Source organism: Spea bombifrons, chromosome 2, assembly GCF_027358695.1.
Source record: "Spea bombifrons isolate aSpeBom1 chromosome 2, aSpeBom1.2.pri, whole genome shotgun sequence".
Taxonomy (NCBI): domain Eukaryota; kingdom Metazoa; phylum Chordata; class Amphibia; order Anura; family Pelobatidae; genus Spea; species Spea bombifrons.
This window is the reverse complement of record NC_071088.1, coordinates 39609040-39626418: the sequence shown is the minus strand read 5'-3', so window position 1 is coordinate 39626418 and position 17379 is coordinate 39609040. Positions and strand designations below refer to the sequence as shown.

Sequence of the window (17379 nt, the reverse complement as noted above, 5' to 3'; positions counted from 1 at the left end):
ATCCTTTCTATCTGTGTAATGCTTGCAATAGCACGTCAGTAAGGTTAACCATTCCAGTGCCAAAGAGGTTAAATTTAGTTTGCCTCTTAGACTCTTACCTCTGAAGGTGGTGCTTAGGAAGGGCAGGAATGTGACTAGTGCAGTTTGTACAGGGAGGGTGGGGTCTGGAAAAAAAAAAGGTGTATGCAAATCCAGTGAACCAACAGGAATTAGCTATTTACCTGCTGCAAAGGTGGGTCTCGGGGTTACAATTCTTCCAGAGCTCGATCATCAAGGATTTATCGCGTGGGCTGCCTGGGAAACATGTCTTATTAGAGCAAATCGTAGGGCATTTATCAGAGACCTCGATATATTTTCACAATGAAGAAGAGTAATACCATGCAAGGGACCCTCAGCAAGCTTTTTGGGAAGAAAAATACAAACAATAACTCGTTGTTTGCTGATAACCCACCTTGGATTCTGCCCCAGGGAGCCAAGAAAGGATCTGACAGTTACAAAGGTTAGTGAATGTGTGGGGAGGGTGGTTTGCATTGCCCATTAAAGTAAGTGAATGAAAAGACAGGTGTCTGAGATTCAACCCCAGGTATGGGGGGGTATTCCTAAACGTATATAAGGCTATATATAATATATATAAGGCTTTCATGTCGATTTTCTACAGCACGGCAGGTGGTTCTTTAGTAAATAAGTTTGTCATTGGGCACCTGAAGTGAATTTTTGCAATGCACAGATAATCACCCCTTCATGTCTTCAATGCATGCCCTTTTCACTGACATTAAGAAAAAAAGAAGAATGTGACCATTACAAAAAAAGCTAATGGCAGATAAAGGGTTAATGAGCATTCATTAAAGTTTATTCTATTTGTTAGGGGGAGATTGGGAATATGATTTTATTTTTGATGTGTTCTTGTCAAAAGAGAAACTCCATTATGCCTGTGTATGTAATATAACATTATTCACACAAGAATGGGGTAATGTCATATGTCTGGATATATCTAATATATATATATATATATATTAGTCCTCTTTTCAGATAGTTTAAGTATCATTGCAGTTTCATGGCAAAAAGGGTCGTTTGTGTAGATATTTTCACAATTTGCATGTTGTGGCATTGAATGTGGTTGAAGATGATGGTTTAATAAAACAGGATAGTCCTGTGAGGACTCTTTTTCTTTGATGGACATCCTAACCCTTTCCCTGTGTTTCTGCATCTGATGACCTCCTGTAAGTAGAGGAATGACAAACCCATCTTTTACCCACTATGCCACCAGGTGCTTAGACCACTCTTTTTCTGGTAGAGTTGTGGGGTGGCAAACATTTTAGGTTACCCATCCACTGAGTTGCTCTCAGTTGCATTACTGATCAGGTTAACTGATCTGTATAGAGAATAGTAGTTCCTTGGTAGCTGGATTGCTGCTTGTTGACTTTTTCTACATTTATCCTTTTGTTGGCGGTGTGATTTTATCTGACATGCCATTAGACATTTTTTTGCTTTTGTATAACAATGCAACAAAAACTGTGAAACAAAACACATTGCATAGATCATTGCAGAGCTGTGCTTTTAATGATCTGAGCAGATGATCAACCCTGGAACATCATGGACTAGTTGGAGCTCACAATACCTGTGTGTACACAGAGCGTTCCCTGTGGGCTGTTTGACAACTAAGGTTGGGAATCATTACTCTAAACAAATATGTGCTGTTACATTGAGGATGAAGAAATATACCTTTGCTAGTATGTCCTGTTATTATGTTCTTTAACATTTTAATCACATTGAAACAACACAGAAACCTTTTCAGTTTCCATAACAACCTTTCAGTGCCTGCGTTTGTGTCACATGACTGTTGAGAGTTCCCTGAAATATTGTGAACGGAGCAAAAGTAAGTAGGAGTTAGTGGTGCTTGACGGTCTTATGACATGTCTACAGGCAGACACCTAAACCAACGCAGTGTGTTCCCCTCCGGTGCTGTTCTTTATACATGGCATTATATGTATGGACGTATGAGCCACCTGTAGATAGGCTTGCCATTTTTCCCAGGACACGTCTCCATTTTTACAGGTTGCTCATCAGCCCCTGCGTTTAAGTACTTCCCGGCATCAAAGGGAATGCGTACACAAGGAATCGATGCTACCACCCATGGAATCTATCATGGTCCAAAGGAGGCATTGTAGGTTTCTTCTGACCATGGCCTGATGGAATATGAATTCAGCTATGTTCACTGGTTCTTTGTTGTGTTGTGGCTGATTTCCAGAGTACCATATGCATCTCTATCTTTCCTTGAAGAGTGGACCTTGCTTTACTTGAACATCCATATGGCATTGTATTAGCAATTGGTGAACGTAGGCCAACAACTGACAGCCAACACTAAAATGTTCCGATATGCTTCTGTTTAGAAGATCAATCCGCATAACTTTTTTTTTTCTTTTTAAGCTTTGAAAATAACCATTGGCTGTCGGATCATAAACATACCATTTAATCCATGATTTCAGCTAGAAGACCTAGACTGAAACCAACAAAACTAGTATGTAATTAGTGAAATCATAACACATAAATATTTTGTAAGCCCAACTATAATTTCCTAACACTATATGGTTGAATATACTTTTAATATATCACATTTCTGGAGAAATTATTTGGCGGTGAAAGTTAATTATCCTTCTGTAAAAAAAAAAAATATATATATATATATATATATATATAAGGCCAGTTGGAAATTTGCAAAGTTTCAGCAGTCCTATCTGGTGTTGTACATACACAGATAATAAATAGTAATTACGGAATGGTTTTATTCTCACAGTGAAGTTTCACATGCAAACTGTTTATTACAAAATGGAAGGAGGAGACCTGATCTTACACTGTACACTCCCTATAAACATGCAAGCTAAAAGTTAATAATTCATCTAGTATATATATGAATGCAGAAGATAAGTGATGGTTTATATGACCTCAGGATTGCTACTCGTTCTCTTTCCCATTATATTGGGCTGAGCAAAGGTCTACTGCATAGGGACGCACTTAGATAATAGGCTATAGATGTATACCGGGAGCAAAAAAGAGTGCTTAGGAAGATTTTGAGCAAGGTCTGTTTTTGTTAACTTAAAATATACTCTTTGTCCAATATCAATGACATTCTCAATCGACGACAAGAGTCCACCAGTCCTAGTATTGCTTGGGAGATGTATAGGTCCTTTTTAATACTATTCCAAGGGAAACACCATGTAACCTTGCAAGCCGAGCAACACATACTCATGCATAACTTAGACTCCTTCTAGGCCGGGCACACCATGATGGCCTCAAGAGTTACACAAAAATGTAAGTGTGAGGTGATGGAAAATGCCTCTTAATCCTCTTTTAAATCTGGAAAGTCAAGAAAAAAGGCAATTGCAAATTGAGAATGTTTGTTTGTTTTTAGAATCCAACATCCATTTGCTGGTGGGACATCACAAACATTTGAGGGACCTGTTAACTATAATATGCTTTAAATTGCATATGATACCTGGAATGTCCCTTTATTGCCTTTATATATTACCCATTTGAGTCTGGTTCTATGCTGAACTGTATAGGAACTTGCCTGTGCCACCAGCATGGACACTTATCCAGCAGACTAAGGCCACACTTAGGAGGGCCTCACAGTGCTAACCTTTGTAGAAACTGGCAAGTGAGGCTTCCCTCTTTCACTCTTGCTTGTGATATATATCGAGTATATCATGCATTATAGTTTTTTCATTAAAGAGGAGGTTATAAGGAGAGTTTGCAGGAAAACCCTGTCAATATTTTCCAAAAGTGCATCGTTGAACTGTTGAAGAGGCTTTAAGAACGCTTACTGATTTAACGATACATTACACAGTGTCAAACTAGCCCCTTATGCAGGAGAAGTTGAAATGGGTTGGCCCATTACATTACATTGGCCCAATGGGTTGTAACATGTATAAAGGGTCTGAAGTGTCTTAAGTGAATAGACCACAGTTGATGATGAACAAAAAAGAGCCACTATGTAGACTCATGAAACAGAATAGTTGTCATTTTTGTTTTTTATATACCGGAAATTTCCGATGGATGTTACTATGTATAATAACAGATTTGGTTTGTGTGCAAATGGAACTGACGCTTGGTTTAAATTTCTCCTTTTGATTAGGTCATCCATTGTGGTTATGTTGTGGTTAAGGCTTGGCTTCCCTGTGATTCATGCAGCTGCAGTTTACATCAACAGAAAGATGTGACAGGTTCAGTCCTGTATCATCTGTATTCACAGGTATACGAAGGACTTCTCTGCATCTCCATATTAGAAATACTATTTTTGAGATCTATCTGGTCTATTTGAAAAGTGCTGTTAAATACATGTAACAAACAGTGCTACCAAAATACTGTCTTCTGAAGATGATCAGAAACTGTTCACTGAAGTAGAGACATCTGGTCCAAATAGACAATTGGGAGTATTCACTAAGGTGGGGCGTTTGCAGGAGACTTGTGTTTCAGCTCCTTGACTTCGCTACGCATTACAAAAAGTAAGATTTTGCTGCAGTAAGAGCAAGAGTAATATTGTCCCTCCAAAAAACATAGAATTATATATGCTTGGTATATGCACCAGTAATGTGACACTGCTATCAAGGTTTTCAAGGTTCTGTCCTGGAGATATGATATGGATGCTGCAGTGGAGCCAAGCCACTGATGAGGTTTTTGGTGGTGGAGAGGGCTCTGCATTTTGCCCACCGCTTCTTGAAGACTTGAGGTCACCTGCTTCTGGGAATTCTAGATGTTTAAGCCATTCCTTATGCTTCAGGGAGGGAAGCAGGACAGGGCTAGGCTTGGTTGACGGTGGGGGGGGCAATTGCCTCCTGTGCCATCCAAAGTTGTTCATAAAGGACTGGTCTGACCTGCATGTATGTGAAAGTGGTGTGAAAGGGCGTTTGTTTTAGCATGTGTGTACTTGTGTAAATGTGTGTACGTATGTGTGGTATGTTGGAGGGTGCTATGAGTGAGGTTTGTGTTGTCATTGAAACACGTCTCCTGTTTCTTGTGTTCCTGAACTACTTATAGGGCTCTAATGCCGGCTCTGATTTGATGACAAATTTTGGCCCTATGTGGGATTAAAACATCTGCATCCAGCTAATTATAAATTTTGTTCTGCACATTAGGTGTATCCATCTACACCCATTAGAAGCTGTTCTTTCCGAGGCGTGGTCCAGCATATACTTTATATGAAACCTTAATTCTGGGTTTTGCACATGGTTGGTACTCCTAAGGGATAAACAAAATAAATTGGAATACTCATTCTTTACACCCCAATTCTAAGGTGGGAATGGACACCTGGTAGACAGACATTGAAAAGCCTTCCCCACCCTTCTGCCACTCGGGGGGCTAAACCTGTATGTCAGAAATTGCAAGATTATATAATATTTCTACTTGTCGCGTAAGGGTATTTTATTTTGATTGCCGTCCTCTGTGTGGTCGAGAGCTTTAGTCATAAGCATATTAATTCTCGCTTACTGCTGTTTGTAGATTACGTGCATGGGTCAGGAACGTTCCTATCCTGCAGTGATGAAGTTGAAAGTTCAATATGTAGGTCGAATGGTTAGGCTTCTGGAGTTCAACCGTGTGCTGTGCCCAAAACTATGTATAAAGTAGCAGATATGTGCAAATGAGGGAGTACATTTAATAGCAGCTGTGGATTATGAATCAAACGCCTAGCTTTTACCCTTATTTGTATGGTTGTAAATGGGGGTCCATTATAGAAAGTATTTATAATGTTAAGGGGGCAAATTCACCTTTTGTATCCCCAATGGCATGCCATTGCTGTCTAGACCTTTGGTCACAGCATAAAAGTAGCGACAGATTCTTCATGTCAGTCTCTGGGAATCAGTAGAGCTGTTCTTGGTCATGTGGTCTCTACAGGTGACAGAACAAAATCTTTTGTGGGTTGAATTTTACGTTTATCTTTGTTCGGTTACACATTGCTCAATTTATTATTGAAAAAAAAAATGTTTTTCTGTGTTCATTAGTACTTTTTTAATGGTAAATGATGGATAAAATATGTATATGTTGTATCTGAAGAATGTCCTCTCCATTCAGAAAAAGATCATGAATAATAAGGGTGCCTTTTAAATAATAGAGCAAATTCCTCGTTTAACAAATGCATAGCAAATATGTCCACTACTTAGAACTTCAGAATACTGAGAAAGTGAAGCCAATTCTTCATCCTCAATAATATGTTCCATTAAAAAAATGTGTTGACAAAACAGCAGTATATGCTGTATTAAACTCTTATTACAGGGTGACACAGTCTCTGAATATAAATCTCCCACGCTCTAAATCCTTGCTGACTCACATAAATGATGTCACAATGGTTTCAGTACAAGTTAGAATGAGTGTCCAAATGAACTAATTATGAGCGAATGAGGTGTGTCTATAAATTAGGGTGTTGAACCTTAAAGAATGTTTCCAGACTACTGTTGTGATGCGTTTTTAATCCATGGTGACAAGCTCGGAACGGCTTTATTGCCAAATGGATCTGATTTGTGAATGCAAAAATAGAACACTTCTTTATTTCCTACCTTTTTTTTGCTTTATTTTGTTTATTGCGGTTTTCCAAAAGAATGTGGATCATTCTAGCATAAGTATATGGCGATAGAGTATGTGTGGTCGTGAGAAAATGGTAGAATGGTTCAGAGAAAATGGGTAGGTGTTCTCTCGAGTACAGATTACAATCCATGCGAGGGTCAAAGAAGCCTCTTAATTGAACCACAAAAGATGTGGAGTTGTATAAACTTTGGGGACCTCAGAGGTCCTCAGAAGGTACTGTGAACCTCATAGGAGACATGTCTACTATTTGGCATATTCTACCTTTTTGTCTTTAATGCTAGCCTATGTGTAACACACTGTTCTTCATTAACACATTAGATACATATTGTACTTTTTCTAGAATATACATTTTCTATGTCTGGTTAAGAATGACGCATGTGTTAAATAAAAGCATTTCCATATATGTGGTTTTTGCATTGAAAAAATCATATTCTACTGAGCTCCATTTTGGTATTTTTTAACTCATCTGATTGTAACTTTAGGTGTGGCTGTCGCTACTTCAGGAAATTAAAATGAATGTTATGAGTCTATAAATATTTGCTAGAACATACATGCTCTTGCCCTGAAACTAGGAAATATGATCTTTAAATGATCCTGCCAGGCAGTTTCATTGGGACTCTTTTAACCATTGCTCTCATTTGCATATGTATTACAAGTATAAGGGTATTACAGTATGTACTAGGCCTGGAGGATGTCACAAAATGTATTTTGCAGCTACCTCAGTATCCATCATAACATCATGGTCTGAACTATTACAGTGTGTGTGTGTGCGTGTGTGTGTGTATATATATATATATGTATATATATATATATATATATATATATATATATATATATATATATATATATATATATATGTATATATATATATATGTATATATATATATATATAATATACACACAATTATTTGGTTTACTTAACAATGCCCCTCTTATCCTCCAAGCTGCCTGAGCACACATGTAGTCTAGGCCTGGCCTGGCCTGGCCTGTCCATCTGCACAAATATGACCTACAAATCAATCTTTTACAGCCCAGTTTCATAATTACTTAAACCAAATACCTATCTGGTATACTTTTAGATAATGGTCATTGTGCATATAAAATGGCTTAGACCTCGGCACACTGGTCAGAAGTCCTGCTGTTTATATATAATATATATTGTGTATGATTATTGTTAGTAGTTCCATTGGTCTAATGCCAAGCTCAGTAAACGCACAAACAGCATAGGTGTACGTGTACCAAATCCTTAGGCTAGTAACAAGAGGATAGTGACTTGAATATATTAAAAATAACAAAGGTTTTATATAACGTTTATTGTTGGTCTGTGCCTTAAGTCCCACACTACAATATGTCGATTGGTGAATAGTACAAGCTTTCAGAAGAATACAATGTATAATATGAACCTAATGCATTAGTAGATGGTTAAAAATATTTTTCTTAGACCTAAAATCTGACTTTTCCTTGCAGATGGAACGATGCCCTCCTTTTCCTTTTTGGATGAATCGGGTACTGCAACTCTGAAAGCCCGACCTGGACCTCGTGCCAGACCAATGCTTAATTTCTCTACTAGTGTAAGTGTTTTATACCTTATCTGGCAACCGTTCATTATTCATGTTGCCAATTATTGTGATTTCATATCAGAAAAGTATATGCAGTGCATTCTTACAGGGGTTAAAGATAATGTCAGTATAACATTTAATGTACGTGAGTGCTTTTGCTCACGTAATGTATATAACAAATATTATACATAACTATAGTTGACCTTGCGTTCCAGACGTTTGTGGATAACAGGGCAACATACAATGCATGAGGCTGGCAAACCCATAGACTGCGCATACCAAGCAATATGGGGGTTGGGCAGTGCGGAGGTATTTTTATTGTGCAAATACAGAGTTTGTTTTTCCTGGTCAGGTGCTTTTATGAGAAATGTAAATATGGTTGGAGTATATCAAAGAAATACAGTACAATTTTTAAGATGAGCCATGATTTATTAACAATAATAAATTATACATTTATAGGATTTATTAGACAGGCGTAAACTGCAGTATTTAATTTAATATTAATGATATACTCCTTAATCATAAAAATGTATAGATATATACAGAGCACTGGCTGTGCTATTGTGAAGTTGTCATGCTCTGCCTATATAGTTCCAGTCCTGTTCCCTTTAAGCATATTGCCAGAAGTTGGTTGCAGTTCTCTGCAGGACATGTATTCTCGGGGATATGTCAAGATAGGTTGAACCTGGACATGTCAAAGTAACTATTGTGTGATCTATCATGGTCACATTCCTATGTAAACTTTACAAATTATGAATATTTCACATTTGTTTTGTAATTGTTGCAACTGTGATCTCATGCAAGAGTTAGAACTCAAGTTAGATGGGATCTATTCGCTAAAGGGAGCATTGTTAAGAGTTGTGGTCTCAACTCCCCACTCAACTATTTATTATAAAGAGGCAATATTGGCATGTCACTCACCTCTTTCTCCAGGGCAGGAGAGTGGTGGTGAGCCATGCCTGCTCCTTGGCCAATCTTTTTCCCACTCCCAACTAATTTAATGGAATCAATTTACACCTGCCCCTTGAAAAGCTTGGATTCTGCAGACCCCCCCAGTTGCATTTGCCCCCACTCCTACCACCTGGCTTAACATATTTCCCTACAAGGTATATACTTACTGCCAGTAAGTCCCAGCAATGGCTTGGGTAACTCTTTGGGCATGCTGTCCCATTTATTTTAATGGTAGCGCTTTCCTGCAACTGGTTGACAGCTCCTGTGTTTTCTAGGTTACTGTTTGTTTTTTTTGTTTTTTTTTAAGAATGCATATTACATTAATACGCAGGTTGTCCGGGACCTTAAACTGCCCGTTTTGTAATATTTTGTTAAAAAAAATAATAGATGACTTTCTAGTACATGGAGATCTATTCTGTTTAAAGAATGAGTGGAGAGGGCAGTTCATTCCTTTCCTAGTGTAAATATTTGAGGATGCTTGTCAGGGATTGGCAATTTAACCATTTATATTTCATAGAGTTGAGCAACAACTTTATTTGTAATATACTGTTACCTCGAGGACAACTTTACATAAACACAGTGAAATCTAATGTAAATTTGGCAATAGCAGGTAGATATACTTTGGCACAGTACACATTTTAATATGATATTACCTCCGCTATATCTTACACCCTGGAGATAGGCTATCTTTTTTTTTTTTGAATGACCAGTTGGTGTCTTCACAAGACTTTAAAAGGAGCAACTCACTGCTCCTATGTGGTAATTCATTCACACATTTTTGTATAACATGCCTGATGAAGGGACCTGAGAGGTCTTGAAAGCTTACAATCTATATTTACTCAGCCAATAAAGGTATCATTCAAACGCCACTTGTCTCCTGTAATTCTACAGCTAACACAGTACCAACTCTCATCTCCAATATGGTATGGCACTCTGGTCTTCCCCGGTGTGTATGTTGCATTCAGTTGTTCTACATATGGAGGGTGTCTCTCAATTATGAAGCTCCCAGCTATATGAAAAAAAAAAAAAAAAAAAAACAAGCAATATCCCTTTACATGTGAAAAAACAGGTCCTTGAAATTCATTTAAATTGCTCAGAACTGCTTCCTGCGGAGTCCCTCGCTGTCAAGCACTTTGGATCCTATGTGCTGAAATCTTGGCTGTCGCTGATGGAGCAGTGTTCAAGACGTGCATGAACACTACGCCTTTTGCTGATAGAGGATCTGTGGAATAATGGAATGGAACGTACCAGGGAGGACCAGAGTGCCATACCGCATTGGAGCAGTGCGTTGCTCCTTTTAAAGTTTTGTGAAGTGAGGATAAGGGAGAGAATCATGCTGACCCTGCTATAAGCTGACATTATACACCTTAAGTAGGGTTAACTTTTAAACTAAGCTCATCCAAAACATTTACAGTGGTCGACCGACAATAAACACAAGCCAGGCCCAGTCTGGCAACTTGCACACAGAGCAAATGCACAGCATAAAAACGTAGTGTGCTGCTCATATCCAGCCAGTGGCTGCACCTACATCAGCTGCTAGCCTTAAAGTGCCAGGGCTGCCTTCAGTCCGGCCCTGGCCCAAGCTATCAACGGTTTCAGAAAACAGATTTACTTCTGTAATGTAGATGATTATTCTGTGATGATTTAGCAATACTTGGAAAGTTCTTCCCTTCTGTTCTGCTCAAACGAGATTTCTGGTATTTGGTTTTGGTCACGTTTGTTTAAATATGCAAATCTAGCACTATTGATACATATGTATTATATGTACACATATAATGCACATTCTTTGTGTCAACCCAGCCAAACCGGCTGTAGTGAAGCTCTTGCAATGGTTACATATGTTTCTTAAAAATTCCTGACATACCTGTTTGATTACTGGGAAGGGATCTACCATTTCCATCTAAAATTACTATACGTTAAAATGCTGATCACTAAATTGTTGAAATACAATTTTGAAGAACTAATTACATGTTAAAATATATATATATATATATATATATATATATATATATATATATATATATATATATTTTAATGTTTATAAAACAGGCACATTCAACACAAAAAAGGGTATTGGGAATACTTTTTACTGAAGCCTGTCAGTAGAGGTGGCAGAGGGCTCAAAAAAATTATTTTGATGCAAAGGACAAGGTAGAGCTACCTTGGGCTTGCTCTTATGTGGCAATCTCAGACTGTGGCTTGGCTCCTGCTGCCCCCCTGATCAGATAATGTTTTGATATGTAAAGCCATTGAATTCAAAGAGGGTGTACTTTCTTTTTCACACAACTGTACATGTATGTATACAGTATATGTGTGTATACATATACTGTATACATATGAGTGTACATTATTTCTAGTTCCTTTTGTCTGTATATGTTTGAAAGCTGTTGGCCCTTTTGAAAATGTTTGTAAAAAATACATTTTAAGCAAATCAGTCAAGTGTATTTAGATGGGACCAGGTGAAGTTGGTGCATGTTTTATTACTTTTTTATTCTTGATGCTTACGATTCACATTATCATTGTCAGAACACAGAGACTCAAGCATTAGCGGTGCCAACCCCATCCGTTCCACCTGGATTTTCTGATAACCTTATGGGTAAGCAATTTTTATATATTTGCCTTGAGTACAGTGAGATTATGGAGCAATAAAGAAGTGTAGCAATGCTCACCGTCCGCAAGTCTGAACTTTCCCAAGTAAGCTGAGCATATATGAATGCATCATCATGCTGGTTATGACACTCTGTTGGTGTCTCTATGTTGAAAAGATATCCTTTAAAATGTAAAAGGTTTAGCTGCAAATTCTGTGGCCGTAAACAAATCCCAGATTTGTTTCCCTCTCGCTCCTTCCCTCCTTGATTTCCCTATAATCCCCATAACTACCCTTCCTTTTCTCATTTCACTTTGCCTACCATCTGTTCAACTTACCTACCTTCTCCATCTCACACTCTTCATATCGTGAAGCTGTCTCCGTTCCTCTCCACTTCACCTCTTAATTTTTTTTTCTCATACTAACTTAACATCATGGGAATTCAAACGCTGCGTGGGACTGGGCCTTGCTTTAAGACCCACCCAGCTTGACTAACAGTTCCTACAGTGAGGAGGCTATATATTATTCATTTTCGGAGCTGTGGAGATTAATTAGGCAAAAATATTTGATCTCGATTTTTCTATATCTTATATCCGATTTTACAAAAAGTGGTAGCAAAAAAAATGGTTCGCAAATTTTTTTTTTTTTTTTTATGTATTTTAGGAAATGGGGCAAAATTAAATGGGAATTACAGGATGTACAGTTCTGTTGGAGATTTGAGAGGAAGTCACTATTATGAAGATAATTTTGATGAAGATATTCCAGCTCCACCCAATATGCCGCCACCTCCTCCTCCTACAATGCCCCCACCTCCTCCACCACAGGAGAGCCCACCCTCATCCACAATATCCTCTCCAGCTTCTCCAAGTCCACCGGACTTTATACCACCCACACCAAATACTTCTGTACCTACTGCACCTAATTTTAATGTTGCACCTGTACCCCCTACCATTATGTCACATGGGGACCAGCAGCCTAATGTCTCGAAATGGAAATCTGAAACTATCCTTAATACACTGCCGACTGATGAGCCTGTGGGATTGCCTAATCGGTTTTCCTTAACTCCTACCCTTCTGCATAAACATGAGCAGCCAAACTATGATATCGAACCCCGGTCTACTTTACCAAGGTCGTTTAAAAATCCACCTCCTGCCCCAGCAAGGACATCATCTATACAACAGCAAGAACAAATGATCCATCAAAGAGACATTATGAGTAACCATTATGCCAAGGAACCTCCACTCTCACCATTGGCATCAAGCTTTAACCCTAATGTCCAAGCCAAACTTTTTGCAACTACAGGGCAAGGACAGACACCTATAAACGATACATTAAACAAGAGAAAATCCATGATAATAATGGAAGGTCCACAAACAGTAATTCATAGCATTGATCAGAATGTGGAAAGGACTTTCGGGACAGAAAGGGAGAATGTCGATTTTGGACCATCAAATGTGCAAACCAGTTTGAGTTTACCGGTTACACCTGTCATTGGTCGTTTCAAGAGTGGCAATGAGACATTAAGTTTAGGAAATGTTAATGAAATGCCTGCATTCGATGGTAGTGACCATAAACAGCCCAACAAAATAACACAGAATAAAACTGAAATAGCATCGGTGGTTTCGGTAAATGACCAGTCTAAAGGAGCAACAAGACGTCCCCAGAGCAGCATAGAGTTCAATAAAATTAAGTTTAACAAAGAGGCATACTCTACAGATAATTCAAAGCCCACTATAAAGGTCATCTCACTGAAACCTATTTTAGACAATTTTTCCATAGCCAATACAAATGTAAGTGGTAAAAAAGATTCTTTGACCAAAAAAGATATTAATGCATTTAATAAAGATTTGGAAAGTGTTGAGTGTGATATGAAATCTGAGGCAATTACACCACCACCTGTCACCTCTCCACCTCCACCACCATCTACGGCTCCACCAAATCCACCTTCAATGCCTCCACCGCCTCCACCAACTGCACCCCCACCACTGCCGCCTATGATTCCACTGGCTGTACCACCAAAGACGCCACCTGCTCCTCCCCCTGCTCCTCCCTTACCTACCACGTCTCATGTATCACCTGTAGTTGATAAAAACAATGACTCTCCGACTTTTCCACCTGCACCACCATTAATGGTTCCCCCGCCTCCTCCACCAAAAGTACCTCCTGCACCACCTTTGCTGTTGCCTGCTTCTCAGACTTTGACTTCAGGACAAACTTCCCAGCTACCATTACACAAGGCATTACAGGCAAAAGAGGAGAGCCTCAAGCACCTAGCAAAAAAGGCGAATACTATTGAAATTAGACCTGCTCAGTTGTCTGTTAATGCTAATATTGATGATGATCAAAAAAACAGAGTTGGCAAAATCAAAGAAGAGTTGGAAGCCTTCTTGTCATCACCAAAGAAAGACGACCAGAAAATTGGTGGTCTTAAAAATGTTCGACAAGGACTGGAAATTAAAAACAAAAATGCTAACATAAATGTGCTATCAAAAGGTGGAGATACCAATCTGGTTAACTCCTTGATGTTGAAAGTCCCACTCTTACCTGCTAAGCCTGATAAAGAGGATCCTGATGCAGACAACTCTGAGTGGCTTCCTAAAAGTAGCAAAGTGGATATTAAGATTCCTGAGCCAGACTATTTGCCGACAAAACACACTCCGGAAGCTACTCATAAAAAACATCTTGTACAAGATACTAAACCCAGTCTTCTTGAGCATGTGCCTCCTTCACCACCAAAAGCTACAGATATATCAAACAGAATGAATCCCATCCCATCATACAAGTCACATCATGAAAGGAAGGCTTCTGCTGGCAGCTGGAACTTTGATTTGCAGTCCTCAAAGCCAGACACATTGCCAAGTTTAGAAAAAGAAAGCATTTCCAAATCTGAAAAAATCCTCCTGTCCAAGGATGAACCACCAGTAGAACAACCTACAAGTGTACTTGAACCCTCTGTAACAGAAGATAAAATTGAACCTGGGTCCCCTATGGCATTGCTCTTGGCAGCAAAGAGGCGTGCCCAAAAAGGTCCACGTTCTCGGTCTGTAGACCGTAGTATTTTGCCTAAAGTTTTGGTTACAAGTCCAACAAACACCTTTGCCGTTGTGCCCAAACAGGAGAATAAAGGGCATATTTCTCAGGAAGGTGGCTTGGGTGCCTTAAATGACACCAATATTGCATCCACGTATTCTGGCAGTCTTCTGAACAAATCAAGCTGGAGAGATGAAGGATTTCAGGTTACTAACCTTGACAGACCGGAAAAGCATTCTCTGCTGTCCAGTGATTACAACAGCTTGGATAATGATGGGGCACAATATCCTAGAAGTAAAACTGCACCAAAAACAGACAGCAGTGATAATAACTGGAAGGCCAAATCTGCCTATCTACAAGAGGAACAGTTCACAAATGAAAGTTCTATTTCCACAAATAAATCACATGATAGTGGTATACTTAACTTTAATATTTCATCATTCCCATCTCCCACCCCACCCTTAAAAACAAATGAAGACATTGAATTTGAAATTATTCCACCTCCAGCAGAATTCATGAACAGTCCAGGGCCAAAGGAGAATGAACCACAAAAGCAAGATATGACATTTAGTTATAATAATAATAATACTCGTGACAAAGTAGACTTTGGAATACAAAGCAATGAGTATAATTATACAACAAATCAGACCACGGTTTCCCAAACAACATCAGGCACCAGGGACTATAACAGATACGCAAATGACAATTACAGTACTGGAACCACTAGAGATTCGCGCAGAAGCTCTCTAATTAAGCAACGGTTATATATGCCTGAACCAGAAGCCCCCAGAAATTATGGGAAAAATCCAAGCTCTCTAAGATCTGCACCCTTGCCATTGTCATATAGTCAAATGCATTCTCACTCAAACTCCGCTATGGCTGTAGACCCGCGTCGTCCTTTGGCTGCTACATCCAGATACCTTCCCCAGGGAAGGAGAGTCTCATCTGAGAACCTAAATAGAATGGGAATGATGAATGATATGAAATACAAGCTTCAAAATCAAGACTACTCTGCCATCAAAACTACAGTCAGGTAAAATCCATATATCTATATAAAATCATCTCCGTATAGTTTTTGTTTAACCCCATAATCTCCAAAACAATTACAGACAAAACACACAAGCTATTGGTAGTTTTTTTTTTGTTTGTTTGTTTTTTTTATATTTATGTAGATATGGTTGTGATAAAAGTCCCCATTAACTAAAGTATTAATGATTTAGAGTTCTACATAAGTTGTACATATTTTATATTGAAATATTTCAGTAATTTAATTTTCAGTAACAAAACAGAAGGCGTTCTGTGTTTTTTATTTTTTGCCTACCTGCTTGGTCTATGAACTTTTACACCATCAACTGCATTAAAATCATAAATGTGCTCGGTCCATTTGTTAAACTATGCTGGTGCATTTTTGTACAAAATGTACGATTGTGCCCTTAATAAACCTCTTCAGGATTTTCTAGTATTTCATGGTTTACTTATCACTATGAGTCATAATTTGACAGCTCACTTGGATATTTGCAAGTTATGGAAATGTATGTATGTGTTAAATAATAATAATGAATATAAATGCACACATTACAAAGACATATCCCTTTTCCTGGTATTACCTTACTTGCGTTTAGGTCCACATTCTGTTTAGAATAAAAGCCAACGCAACATACGATGCAGCTTATTCTAGCAATATTAGTGACGATAATAACTGATATAATACAAAGCCGTCCAGGGCTGGCACTTGATCAAATCAGGCACAACAGCCAGAGCTAGGTCACAAATGTGCCAGTTGCCAGTATCACGTGACCCTGCTGAGACTCTACCTCCTGAAACCTCGTATCGTGGAAAATAGAGGGTTAATGCTGAGCTTGCCTCTTTGTGCTAGGGCTGTCCTGCTAATGCTGGGACTGGTGGCTACCTTTAGGCCTCATGCTCCTCCTTGATTGAGGAGCACTGGGAAGCTGTCTAGGATGCCTGCTACTAAGATTATCCCTTTTAGTGTTCTACAATATTTTCATCAAATCTGATTGCTGTTCTCATATCTCGTCTGTTCCCCTGCAGGCCGCAGAGTAACTCTCAAGGCATGACCTTCACAGTCAGACCAGGCACAAGGCAGCCTATTTCGAATACTTATCAAGGTGGCTACATGTAAGGCTACAGTGCCCTCAAGGTTTCTGTGACAGAGCAACAGAAGAAGTTACCGATGATCGACACATCTTTTATACAAGGACAAGTTTCATTCCTAATCTGTTTACTTGGTTTTACCTTGACTTTGCTTATTTCATCATCATTTGTTGTTTGGAGTACATTTTCACAAGTTTCCTAACAAGCAGGAGAATGGATATATATATATATATATATATATATATATATATATATATATATATATATATATATATATATATATATATATATAATATAGGTTTGTTACACTTAGCTGCTATATATACATATTCTTATTTTTGTTTTTTCATTTTCTTTTCTAATACTGCATACTAATATATTAATAAGTAAAACATGTTCTTTTAATGTGTTATTTTGTTTTGCCAAACCTTGTAAAAAAAAAAAAAAAAAAAATGTACGGTCTTCTTTTTAATGTTTTTATTTGTTGTGTTGTGTCTTGGTCAGCTTCATGGTTTTTCTTGTATTGTTATGTATTAAAAACCAGAAATCCGGTTTACCGAA

The 17379-nt window shown here is 38.4% G+C and overlaps 1 protein-coding gene across 1 annotated transcript; it reads left to right on the top strand.

Annotated features, from left to right (window-relative positions):
• Positions 1 to 205: 205 nt before the first annotated feature.
• On the top strand, positions 206 to 17024 carry LOC128475110 (uncharacterized protein C6orf132 homolog). The gene is made up of 5 exons (XM_053457583.1): positions 206 to 499; positions 8044 to 8147; positions 11613 to 11682; positions 12337 to 15736; positions 16756 to 17024. The coding sequence occupies exons 1-5, from the start codon at positions 361 to 363 to the stop codon at positions 16844 to 16846; spliced, it is 3804 nt and encodes a 1267-aa protein (XP_053313558.1). The 5' UTR covers positions 206 to 360; the 3' UTR covers positions 16847 to 17024.
• The last annotated feature ends 355 nt before the right edge of the window (positions 17025 to 17379 follow it).

Bases quoted from the DNA above. Each gene is read 5' to 3' on its own strand.
- LOC128475110 (XM_053457583.1), top strand. From the start codon at position 361: ATGAAGAAGAGTAATACCATGCAAGGGACCCTCAGCAAGCTTTTTGGG. The intron at 8,148-11,612 runs GTAAGTGTTTTA...TATCATTGTCAG, and splicing joins TGCTTAATTTCTCTACTAGT to AACACAGAGACTCAAGCATT. The intron at 11,683-12,336 runs GTAAGCAATTTT...TATGTATTTTAG, and splicing joins ATTTTCTGATAACCTTATGG to GAAATGGGGCAAAATTAAAT.